The sequence below is a fragment of the Tupaia chinensis genome, unplaced genomic scaffold, assembly GCF_000334495.1.
Source record: "Tupaia chinensis unplaced genomic scaffold, TupChi_1.0 Scaffold000234_1, whole genome shotgun sequence".
NCBI classification, from domain to species: Eukaryota; Metazoa; Chordata; class Mammalia; order Scandentia; family Tupaiidae; genus Tupaia; species Tupaia belangeri.
Window position 1 is genome coordinate 2,038,876 of NW_006159712.1, and position 13,351 is coordinate 2,052,226.

Genomic DNA, 13,351 nt, shown 5'->3' on the forward strand with positions numbered 1-13,351 from the left:
GAAGGAAAGAAGGAAGGAAGGAAGGAAGGAAGGAAGGAAGGAAGGAAGGAAGGAAGGAAGGAAGGAAGGAAAGAAGGAAGGAAGGAGTGAGCTAACTTCCCTCTTTTCATAAATGTGACCATATGCACACACACACAGCTGAAAAATCCTTGAACCTGCAATTCCAGAGGCACGTTGGGTCTTCTGAAATTTCTCGAAATCAGCCACTAAAGACCCGTAACACCAAGGTCAAAAACTCCTGCACTAGGGGTGAAGATGATAGAAATGGAGGAGGGCTGAAAGACCTATTCAAGTAGAGTTGTATGAAGATGGACAGCCATCATCAGAATAATCCAGAATGAAGACAAAAGGACTAGTGGAGGTGGGGAGAGATTCATTGGAGTTCCTGGATCCAGCTGTACATGAAGCAACCTATACCTAAACCTACACCTTTCAGGTCTACCAGTAAATAAAGTGTCCGTCTGTCTTTCCTTCCTCCCTCCCTCCCTCCCTTTCTCCCTCCCTTCTTTCTTTCTTTCTTTTTTTCTTTCTTTCTTTCTTTTTTCTTTCTTTCTTTCTCTTTCTCTCTCTCTCTCTCTCTCTCTCTCTCTCTTTCTTTCTCCTCCCTCCCTCCCTCCCTCTCTTTCTTTCTTTGACTTCTGCCAGTGTAGATCAGATTTATGTCACCTGACACAAAAGAGAAGGGCAGACTACAGCTGAGAACAAAAGATACTTTGAGGTAAGGTTAGAAGACATTCAGTGACTTAACAGAACATTATGATTTCAGAAGTGTCCTGCATATAGAATAGGAGCATTTTAGAGCAAGAAGGGATTACAGGAATAAACCAAGGCCCTCGTTTTACATATATTGAAACTAAGGCCCTGGGAAAAATACTTTTCCAAGATCACCTGGCTAGCAACAATGTCAGGTTAAAAAAATCAGTCAGCTCACAGAACTGGTAGGTGGTGTGGGGTTAAGGTGCCAGACTCCCACATGGCCAACCACAGCTTGTGTCCTAGATCTGGTGGCTTGCTTTCTTACTTTCCCTCTCTCTGTGTCCCTCTCTGGTCAAATTAAAAAATAATAATTTTTTTTAATAATTTTTAAAAAATCAGTGAGCCCATCTGACTTCTACTCCACCACGTTGCAAGATGTGCGAGAGGACTAGTTGGACAGTCAGTGGGCCTGTGATTGCACAGGAGAACACCCCAAACTGAGGAGCCAGAACATTTGCTATGTACATAGGGTTATACATTTTGCACAACTAAAAAGTTATATGTTAGTAAAAAATAAATAAAACTGGTATATCGAATTGGTTTTTTTTGCAAGTACTTAAATTGTCTTTTAAGAAAAATGTACTATGGTTTTAAACAGTGGGTTGATTAAAAGATAATCTATTAGGTATATAATAGTGCCATGACGGTCAAAGTTAACTGAAACCCTAAGAGTGGGCCAAGATGAGCATCTCGGAAACCCGGATGAGCGAAAGCTGGGAGAGGAGCGCAGAGTCGCAGTGGCCCCTCGGGCGATGTCGCCCTGCTGCAGCCTCCCTAGGGCTCTTGCCCCTCATGCCAACACTCCAGATGCTCATTCCCATCTGGAATTCAGACATGTGGTGACTCATTCTCTGTAACTGCATTTCCTGTCCTGGATTTTTTTTTTTTTTTGGTAAAATGATTTGCTCCCCATAATTAGATCCTGCCCGTATTGTTCTTCCTCCTTCCCGGCGCTGGGGAGCGAAGGCTCAGACTGCACTGTGCTCCAGACACGCGGGTCACATCATTCACTGTATCCTTCAGGAATCCTGGGCTTAGTCACCAATTATGTCGATTTAGTCACCAAAAATGTAGTGATTAAAGGATGTCTGGCATAAATTCTGCAACGAGGGGGCAGCGGAGGGGAGAGCGGGGAATGAAAAGATCTGCACAGTTCAGCCACACAATAGGTGTGCTCCAGTAAGTCAGCAGTGCGAGTGTGCCATACCTGCCACCCCAAAGGGCCGCCTCAGGCCCTGCGTGCACTTCTTCGTGCTGGTGTCCTTAAGATCCATCTTCCCAACACGAACGATTTGGCAGATCAAGTAAATCTTATCCCTGTTGAGATCTTTGTTCCCGAGATCCTATAGGACAGGAAACGAACAGCTACACGTCATCTGTTAAATTTGTTAAAACAGGAAAGAAAACTTAGGAATAGCAATTTTGGAGGGAGGTGCTTAATGATTGGTACACGAGGACAAATGTTAAAATCAGTCCTGGAAAAGGCAGCAGATATGGCTATTACACCTACTTCACAGACAACAAAAGTGAGCCCTGGAAAGAGCATCAAGTGACAGGACTCTAGTGTTCAATCCAATTCTCCCACCTCCGACTGATAAGAAGACAGGAGGATGGAAGTGCTATTATCGATTGCGTGGGCAGGAGTCCCTGTACGCAAGGTGCTGCTCCCAAAGAGCCTCTGCTGCCAGTGACTCCAGTGGTCTCATCATTGCACAGAACCTAGAGAGAAGGCAGGAGGAAGAGGGGGAGAGACCAAGAGCCACCATTCACAGACCATTTATAAGTGCAGGTATCACTCGTGCTGTGGTGGTATCGCACAGCCCCAATATCTCAGTTTATACAAGGCACAAGTGTACTTCCAAAGCAGGTTCAGTACAGATGGGTAGGAGCTCTGGTCTCTTGATCCAGCCCCTGGCCACCAAGAGATCTATTTCTACACAGATACTTCCACTGTCCCTGCAGCTGGGCAAGGGAACGTGGCAATTCACTTGCTGGCTCTTAAAGCTTCTACTCAAAGAGACACACAGCACTTCCATTCATATTGCACTGGTCAAAGAAAGACCCAGGCACATCTCACTTCAAGGAGGCAGGAAGCTGCACACAACTGCGTGTTGAGAAGAATAAAGGCTGGGACTTGTGAACTGCACGCACATATCATGCACTGTGCTGAGCGGCTTGTATATCACTGTCTTTATTTGCTCCCTAACAACTCTCTGAAGTAGATATAGTTATTGCATCCCCACATTACAGATGGGGAAACTGAGACACAAAGAAGACAAGGGACTTCCCCAAAATTGTGACCTTAGTCTTTGGAGACAGTGGATTTTGAGCGCTATCACTCTGACACCAAAGACCACAAACAGCTACTATATATAACTGCCTCACTACCAGAGAGGCATGCAGAAGGAAATGCCACCCTGAGCACCTCAGCATCTGACCCATCTGCTCAGAGCTAAAACTCCAGTGTTCCTGGGGCCATCTCCCTCCTAGCTGGGATCAGCTGGGAAAGTAATAACAGGCATGCTGTTGGCATCAGAGCAGACAACCCTGTGCTTGCCCTTGCTAGGGAATCATCTGTTGTCTTCCAAATTAATTCTCAGAGGAGTACAAGCTGGGAGCACGCTGTAGCTCACATGCAAGCCAGGGCTTGGGAGAGCGGTCAAACATAGCTTCACTGTGGCTGGTGTAGGAGGAAGAGAGCAGGAGTGTGCGGAGTCTGTGGGAGCAAGGCAAGGCCCCAGTGCATGCCCCTCTTCATACTTGGGGTTGACTTTTGTGTGTCAACTTGGCTGTGCAATGTGCCCAGCTGACTGGTCCAACCCTAGCCTGTGTGTTGCTATGAAGGTATTTTGCTGAGGCGATCAGCATCTGCAGTGGGCTGACTTAAAGGAGATTACTTCCAGGATGTCCATGGGCCTCAACCAATCAGTTGAAGGCCTTACAAGTAAAAATGGAGATTTCTCAGAGAGAGAAGGATTCTGTCTCAAGACTGCCTGTGTTTTCAGTCTGCCAGCCTGCCCCGCAGATTTCAGACATGCATCCTGTTCTACTCCTGTGGAGAACCCTGACTGATGCAAGGGCTGCCCTTTCACTAGTTGGAGGAATGGGCATCTTCTCCTCTCTCTAAGAACACACTGCTGGCCAGAGAGGGAAGGTAGGGGAGGAGTGGAATTTTAGGCTGAGAAAGCCCTCTCCACTCATTTGCAGCCCCTGCCTTGCCTGCAGGCATTTCAGTCTCAGATCCCAATTATCTCAGATCCAGATGGCGGGGACAGCCTCTTCTCTAGCCTGCCGACTCCTTCCTCCAATCCACCCCAAAATCTCCTATAAACTCATCTTTACATGCCACATTTATTATTTCATTTCTCTCCTTCCAGCATTATAAATAGCTCCCTATTTCCTACCCAATTAGTGCTAATCCTTCCCAGTTGACATGAAAGGACCTAGATATAATATATCCAGCTGTTCTATCCAACTGATTTCGCACTATTCTCTGAATATAAGGACTCTATTTTTGTCACAAAGATTTTTTTTATTGCTCCACGAACACACAATGTTCACTTTGAACTCTGGATTTGTTTTCTAACTACCCCTCTCCCACACCTCCACCTCAAATGCTTACCTCCTATTCCTCTATATATCCAAGTCCTTTGCATCCTTAAAAACTCAAATAATAGGCCAGCCCTGTAGTACAATGATTAAGAGCTGTGCATCGGGAGCAAGATCCCATATGCTCAACCATAGTTCAAATCCTGGCCCCAGAGGCTTGAAAAACATTCTGGGCGTGTGTGTGTGTGTGTGTGTATGCCCAAAATCCTCATAAAAAGGAGAAATGGAGGAAAAGAACTGTGGCATGACCACACCCATCAGGAGATTCTCTCTCTCTCGCTCTCTCTCTCTTTCTCTCTCTCTCTCTCTCTCTCTTTCCACTCTACCTCCCTCTCTCACTCTCTCTCTTGCTCTTTTCCTTTCTCTCTGGCAAGTGCATGTGCTCTCTGACAATTAAAAGGGAAAAAAACACATAACTTCAATCATGCTTCTTTTATAAAGACCTCTGGTCCTAATTATTTCTTTCCTCTCCCTTAGTATTCTTATTTTTGAAAGATCTGGATTGGAGTCTTTCAGAGGCATTCCAGAGCCACAGAGGCCCCAGCACTAGAAAGGTTCCTAGGTCATATGGCCTGAATTGTGTCCCCACCCACCTCTTCTCCTCCAAAATTTATATGTTGAATCCCAGCCTCCAGTTCTTAGAATGCAATTGCACTTTGAGACAGATTCTTCAATAACGAGCTTAAAATGAGGTCATTAGAATGGGTCCTAATCCAGTAATGACTGGTGTCTTTCTAAGAAGAGGAGATTAGAACACACACACACACACACACACACACACAGAAGGAACACCATGTAAGGACACAGGAAGAATATGGATGGTCACCTGCAAATCATGAAGAGAGGCCTCAAAGAAATCAACCCACAGATAGCATCTCAAGCTCCCATCATTGTGAACAAATACAATACATTTCTGTTAAATCAGATAGTCTGAGATATATTTTTACAGCAGATGTAGCAAACAAATACAGTAGACACACCTGTAAGATTCCTAAATAAGCCCTCATTCCACCCTCTTCTCTAAAAAATCTTTACTAGCTCAAAGGAAGACCAAAGAGCCTTAAGAGCTGCCTCACTGGAGAACCCCTGACAGTAGAGAATCAAGATGTTATATAAGCTACACTGTAATGCTTAAGCACAGGTTATTCTCTGGAGAGTCTATACACAAGCAGCCCTTACTCAGAATTGTGCTCCAACAATGATGTCTCCCAATTGCTTCTACTTTGCCCTTTAAAATGGAATGTTTTGAGAAAGCAGGACAATAGCACTAGAAGTGTCACCTGAATAAGTGATTCATTCATTATACTCTTTTCATTGTCCCTTCTTACTTCTTGTGTGTTAGCAGCAACCTCCAAAGTAAGCTAAGTCTTAGGGAACTTTGTGGTCTTTGTTGCTTTCCACTTACATGGCCAAGGAGGGTGAACACTTTCAAAGCAGACAGAGAGGAAGTCAGCAATCAGCCAGATCCATACCCCAGCTCCTCTGGCTCAGGGCACTGATGGCTTGTCCCAACAGAGGAGAGAGAAAGAGCTGACATCCAAAGAGGAGAGAAATAAGGCCAGTAAGGCGCATGCCTGCCAAGTCCTAGCTCATCTCTAACTTAAATATCACCTCCACACCCAGCTGTAAGTAACCTCCAGTCAAACACCATCACACTGTATTATCTGCATTGCTGGGATTACTTTCTGACATCACACTTGTCTATTTATTCATTTATTTATAATATGGCTCCTCTCCTCCCCCCCCCCCCCCCCACTATTGCACCATGAGAGAGCAGCCTCATCAGCTGATACGCTGCTATGGCCCAGCACCCAGCACCGAGCTTATACATGGCTGGTAATCGTTGAACAGCTCTCAAGTCAATACAAGTAGTGAGAACACCATGACCTTCCTTGTCCTGAGGCGAAGACTGATCTCAAAGAGGGAAGCCTCAGCCTCTTAAACCAATGAACCAAAGTTCTCAAGTTCACTTACTTTTGAGAAGCAGTGGCATGGCACAGGCAGCAAAAGCAGGACCACATTTTCATTAATACTGCATGACAGAAATGTACTGATGCCCTTTCCCTTGTGTTTACGTCCTGAATTGGTTCTCTACAAAATGAATCACTGATTGATGCCCCATCCTTCTCCCTCTCATGAAACATCTGTCTCGGTTTAATCAGGAAGCTCCATGGGATTCTCCTATTTAACAAGAGAATAAATAGGCTCCTCCCTCTAACTAATAATATATAAACAAGACTGAGGCACATTTATATATGCCAAGAAAACTTTGTCTAAACAATTAGGACCTATGATCCATGCAGCTGGCCCATTTTTCAGAAAATAACAAACAAAATCAATCAGCTATATGCTCATCTAATTGCAATATAACATAAGACATTGCACTTAATGGACTGTAACTGGAAAATTATTGTAGAGCAAGGTAGGTTAATCTAGCATGTCGGTCACTCCTAGATCCAATTCATCAGTTTGGTCAATGCCCCAGTCCTTCCCTGGATTCTCCTTGGTAATTTCCTTGTTAATAAAGGCAATGTTGTGAAAAGTCTCATAAATGGTCTCTCCAAAGGAGCTTGCAAAGACCAATATCTTTAGGTGTCATCATCACACTCTTAAAGTACCCTTGTGGACATCGGACAAGAACAGACTCTACTAGAAATTATAACCTTTCTTTATCTCTTTATTGCCACTGTTTCCCCTATTCTTAGCTAAAAAGTCTATTTCAACTTCAGAAATAAATCATCCAAATATCAATCGATTTCAACATTTCTACACATAAGTCTTGCCCAGTGAATATTGGTATTTAGAAGAATGATCATAAGGGCCTTCCAAATCTTTAGTCTCTATGACTTAATTACATCCAGAATATCCAATTTATCAAGGCAGTAAATATCCTAGGAAAGTCTTATTTTTTTTTATTCTGATATATTTTAGACAGGTTTTCAGGAAAAAAAATAGAGCCAAAGAAAGGAACTTGAGTTAACCATAAATTAAACAAAAAATCAGAATAGCTGCAGTATCCAGTTTACCCAGGCATTATTGCCCAAAGAAGTTTGTCCTTACTTACGTAGCACTCTTCATGTGTGAGTACAGGAGTGAGAATGAGACAGGGAGTAAGGAAAAGAAAAAAGGAGACGATCCATCTTCCCAAAAACTTCCTCAGGGCACACAACTTCTGTCAGCTCTGAAACTGCATAAGGTCCAGCACGCAGCTCTGCACCAAGGCCATGTTTCATCAAGACCAATGGACCAGCCTCATTTCCAAGGTCATATCTTTGGAATGCGGTCAGTGGTAAAGAAGAGAGAGTGTGCACTCACCGTGAAGACTACCTTCAGGTTGTTGAGCATCTCAATCTCTTTTGGGAAGCCTCTGCTGCCCCATCGCACCAGGTAGTTCTCACTGTGCAGAGAAGAGAGGCAGCCTGTTACTGTCAGGGGACTGATCCTCATGCAGTGGAAATATTCATCTACTATGAACCCCCCTGCCAGGCTGGTAGCTGAGAATATAGTCGGTATTGGACAGATATAGTCTCTCCCTCTGAGAGGTCACTGCTATGCTGGGAGACAGGCATTAGGCAAGCAGGAGCAAAGAACTAAGAACATGTGTGTATCCACAGTCTCCTTCTCTCCCCTACCTACGAGCAAATTCTGGCACCAGTATTTTTGAAGAGCAGCTGTGTACTCTACAGAGGTTGCTGAGAATGTCACAGATAAAGGGAGCTGATTGTTAGTGTTTTGCTGGACATCAAAAATACATTTGCAATGGTGCTGTGCAATGCTGGGCCCATCCAAGGGGGTCCCCAGTTCACACCTTGAGGATTCTTCTTGAACATTTTGTGTGTGAGCATGTACCCATGATCCTGGAAGGCTGAGGATGGGGAACCATGGTGTGATGACCCTGTTGTGATTGCTTCTCATTCTCTCTCTCATAAAACAAACAATTTTTTTTAATAAAGCGGGCTGGGATGGTGGTGTGGCAGCAATGCAATGCTTTACAAGGCTGACCCCACAAGGGAAGTTCCCAGGTTCAAACCTGGAGACCTCTCCAAACACGCATGATACACACATGCACACGAGCTGGGGCTGGCTTCATGATGTGAAGATCCTGGTGGTGGTTCCTCTCTCTCTCTCTCTCAATCTCAGTCTCACGTACAGAAGAAATAAATAAGTAAAATAAAGTTGTTGGGTTATTTTGTTGTTGTTGTTGTTGTAGGGCATGTGCCCTTATCAGAGAGAGAGAGAGAGAGAGAGAGAGAGAGAGAGAGAGGGAAAGTGAGAAATCACCCTCTGGGGGGATGGCCACACCACAATTCTTTCTCCTCTTAGGACTTGGGCACATATGCACAACACGGCCAGTATGATTTTCACGATCCAGGACACAAATCGCCTACTTGGCTATGTGATACCCAGCGCCCAAACCTCCATGCCACTGCTGGCCCAAATTTTCTTTCTTTTTTTTTTTTTAATATATTTACCCTTTCCAGCCCACTCAACTTCCCTTTCAAGACAGTAAATAATTGAATTATTTCAAGTTACCCTTTAAATACAGAACTGTTTTCTTAAATGGAACTGGCCTACTGTGGTGGGTCACAGAGCCTTGGCCTTACCCACACTGTGCTCACGTGACTTAAATGCAGCTCTGACAGCTACTTATGTGAAACTGTGCTATAAAGAGGAAGTTCAGCATGTTGTGAGAATGTGGAAAGGAAGAGCCTGTCTTTAGTCTGAGTGGTCAGGGAAGTCTTTGCTGAGAAAATGACATGTAACGAAGTTGGTCAGGGAAAAGTAAAATGTTTTAGGCATAATAAACATGCATGGAAAGGCCACGAGGCTGGAGGGGACCTGACACATCTAAAAACAGATTCAAAGGGAGAGCAATAAAAGAAAAATTAAAGGAAAAGGTTAGGTCATGTAGACCATGTAGGCCACTTGAGGATTTTTTGGGGGGGAGGGGGATTGGTTTGCCATAGGGCATGTGTGCTCACCTGAGAGAGACAGAGAGAGACAGAGAGAACTCACCGTCTCAAGGGGATGGGCATGCTGCTATCCCTTCTCTTTCATTCTACTCTCAGGATTTGAGGCACGCACACACGCACATGGGCTTGATGTGATATTCAAGCTGCCATGTCCAAGACTCAAACCACAGTAGACCATGTAGGAATACAGCATCTTAACTACCTGAACAACAACAATGCTGGCCTTCACCATTCAAAGATTTTGACTTGATCCTAAGAGTAATGGAAGCCCACTTAAGAGTTTTATGAGAATGCACTTACATGGTTCTGACATATGATCATTTAGCATCTCTCATTTTCTAGCAACCAACTGTCACCCTGTGTGGTTCAAATTAGTGAGTCCAGTCATACCAGAAAGATCACGAAGTCTAGCATTTATCAAACTTAGGAAAACCTTAGTACAGTTTCCTGAGTTTCATCATTTGATTTTCTACATCATTTAGGTAGTATACAGTTGGTGCCAAACAAATGCCTATTATTTAAAATAAATTTTAAAAATAAAGTTCAAAAATCAAATTATCTCAAGAAGGCATTTATGAGTATTCAGCAAAGCTAAGGGGAATTGCCTTCTTTTTAGAGCTCTGTTCTTTCTTATGTCCTGTTCTCTTCTCTCTCCCCTCACCCCTAGAAAATAAATGATTAGAGTAGTCTGAGCAAAGTTCAAGGGGGGAATATCAAACTGGTCGCAAAAATTAATGCAGCCCTGAATTAACCAACAGTTGAAACTCAATTAAGTTAAAAGTACTTTTCCCTTTTTTCTTTTACTTCAGTAAGACCTAAAAAAATTTAGTGGAATTCATAGTGAACTACTCAAACTACTCAGGAAGTCTCCATCCAAAAACTGTATGTGTATGATTTCCCATTGGTTATTTCTGTACTGTTCCTAAGTGAAATGCCTGGGTATTTTCCAGTACCTTCCATCACATGCAGCAAGCCCCTTAGTGACCCGGTCTGCTATGCCTTAACAGCAGGTACCTGCAATTTTCCTCTAGGAGAAATACAATCATAAATAAGAAAAGCAATTCAGAGAGCTGAGCTGGCCCCATCCATCCTTACCCAGGAAGACCTGGTGGTAGAATCTGAAGGCCCATGGCACCAAAATAGGTGAGGCTTGCTTTAAATGGTGCCCTCGTCAGAGGAAGGGGGAGGACTAATCCAACTCCTTCTCCAACTCTTCCACTCCTCACTACAGGCCCGATACTTGAACTGCTTCTTTTTTTTTTTTTTTTTGGTCCTATGAAAATTTACTTTCAATTTCCCAAACCAGATCCTTTCAGTTATTCTCTAGGGATCTGATTAGGATTCAGCTTAACACTGAGAGATCAATCCCAGCGAGATTCTGCCCCGTCCACATCTGGGCCATACAGAGGATGCCTTTACTTGCCTACAGCTGTATGTGTCAGCCCTGCCTAGAGCAGGCAGAAGCAGAGATTTCCAGAGCCAGACTGCTACAGATAGGGTTTCCAAACTGCTCCTTCCCTATTCCATGCCCCTTCTCTTCTTTCCTTCTTTTTTTTTTCTTTCCTTTCTTTTCCCTACTTTTACTGTTTTCCACCTTCTTGTCCTCCTCCTCCTTCTTGTCCTCACCCCACTGAGGGCTGCGCTCTCGCAGGCATCACTCAGGCATGCCCCACTGAGCACAACATCCAGTGTGGCACCTCAGGAGCAGACCTGCCATCTCGCTGATCAATCGCCTCCCTCACGGAGCTGGCTCAGCCCATCCATCACCAAGAGGGGCCAGGAGGCCAGGTACCCTTGTCAATGTGGCCATGGGGAGTGTTCATGCTTTCCTAGAGGCAGGGAGGGTGCTACAAGAGCTTTCAGGGTCTTCTTCATAGGTGCCTTGGGAGCAACTTTCAGAGAACAACAAGGGGCCTATGACACCATTTCACGGTGGGTTCTGAGGGACCAGGAATACTCATTCTTGGTCTCCACTGAGTCTGAGTCAGGTGAATCAGGCTGGCTCTTTAATATTAGGAACTTAGGTGCACTATAAAGAATGACTTTTCACTGTGACAATGCTAAACTCTGATGAGAAGCATGCAGGACAGCTCACAACTCGGTCCTTGGTAACAGACTGAAGTGGGAAATAGCTTTGTCTTTAGAGTCAGAAGGACCTGGGAACAAATCTCCATTCTGACTTTAGGCATAAACCTCAGTGAGTAGAATGAACATACTATAAAGTAGCACCTAGCTGGGGCTATATAGCTTACTGCAGTCAGACTTGCGTTCATGGATATGTATATATCAGCTGCACTTGATACTGGAAATATTTAGATTAAGTTCATTAGCAAATCAATAAAATGGGGGGAAAAGTCATAGAAAGCAACTGTGGATACCAGAGACAGTGTGGGAGGAGGGTGGGACACGGCAGAGGGTGAGAGATAGGGAATCAAGGATGGCAAAATAAAAAGCAAAATATACAAGAAACAAGAAATAGAAAATTATTTGTTAAGGATAACACGTATGTTGATGTGCTTGATTGAGTCAATATTCAGTGTATTCTGGATGGGAAATCTCATTTTGTATGTTGTAATGATGTATAGTGAATGAATGTAAATAAGTACATTTAAATTTAAAATAAATTAATTAATTTAATTTAATTTAATGAAAATAAGTAAATAAATAAATAAAGTCAATTGACCTTTAATCTCCAATACCATAAACTAAATAAACCTCTATTCTTCATGAATTAAAAAAAAATCTCTGTTCTGCCACTTATAAATATATGTGTGTGATTTAGAGCAAATCTGTCAACCTCATTTTCTCACCCTAATCACATGGAATAATAAGAATTAAATGAGATCAAGTACAGATCTCATTACAGTCTTCTTAGATGAACAGTTCCTCCAAGTTTCATCAATGTCTCCAGAAGAGCCATCACTGACCAAAGCACCACTACTTACTAGGGTACATTATTTTATTTAATAATCAACCACCTCACCAGAAAGACATCATTTTCTCCATTTTTCCATAAAGGCAGATCTTGCTTCAGTTCCATTCTTTTTCCTTTTCTTTTCTTTTTTTTTTTTAACATTCAATTACTATACATCTTCGCAGCATACAAAATGGATTTTCCCAGCATGAATACATTGTATATTAGTCCAGTAAAAGATATTACCATATGCATTATCATCAGCAGATACCAGCTGCACTCTAATGCATCTACGGGTGACCTCAAATACGAGACCATGTGGGTTGTCCTCAGAGGGAACAGGCAGTGGTCATCTGAGAGGGAAGATGGTCTGAGCCACAAGAAGAGGCCAGGGGTTGGCAGTAGAGGCTGGTGGTATACCAATGTCTCTTTCCTGGAAATTTCCAAAGGTCTTCCCCTTCTTTGACTGAGGTACCCAAAAGTTCCCTCATTTCCTCCATTCCTCAGAACAATTAATTAAATAGCAATAACCATAGCCACCACCTTTTGGAATGCAGGTACAATGAGCATTATCAAGCCCACTTCCCATGAATAGAGGAGTCAGACAATACAGAACACACCTACCTTATGACTGTTTGCTTGTTGGGGTCATAGAGGGACATGAAGAGCTCAGCATCTTCCCCAATTCTGCACACAAAGTTTCTCACAAAAACATAGAGGCTGTGGGTGGGGGATGAGGAGATCCGGGAATACATTCCATAATCTGGCTGGTCTTTTGACTGAGAAGTGGAAGGAAGAAGAGAAGATGGAGATAATTAGACCAGCACCACTTAGGACAACAGAGAGCAAGCCCAGGAGATGGAGAGTCACTTAGGTTCAGCCTGAAGACTTCAGCAGAACACTCAGTTCTCCCACCAAAAGGTTCTGCAGTTGAGTCAAGTCATTTTATCATTTTGACTCTGTTGGCTTTGATCTTTCTATCTTGAGAAATAGCAACACTGGCCTAGTCTTCTGCATAAATTTAGTGTCATATAAAGCACAAGAGAAAAAAATTGCCTAAGTGGACTTCATCAAAACTATAAACTTTTGCTCTTTGAAA

At 43.4% G+C, this 13,351-nt stretch overlaps 1 protein-coding gene across 1 annotated transcript in view; it reads right to left on the reverse strand.

Annotated features, from left to right (window-relative positions):
- The window catches only part of DOCK2 (dedicator of cytokinesis 2), a 445,944-nt gene that overhangs the window by 384,946 nt on the left and 47,647 nt on the right, over positions 1–13,351 (reverse strand). The window contains 3 exon segments of the mRNA XM_014587766.2: positions 1,964–2,099; positions 7,681–7,762; positions 12,877–13,031. Of these exon segments, the coding sequence (XP_014443252.1) occupies positions 1,964–2,099; positions 7,681–7,762; positions 12,877–13,031 (373 nt within the window).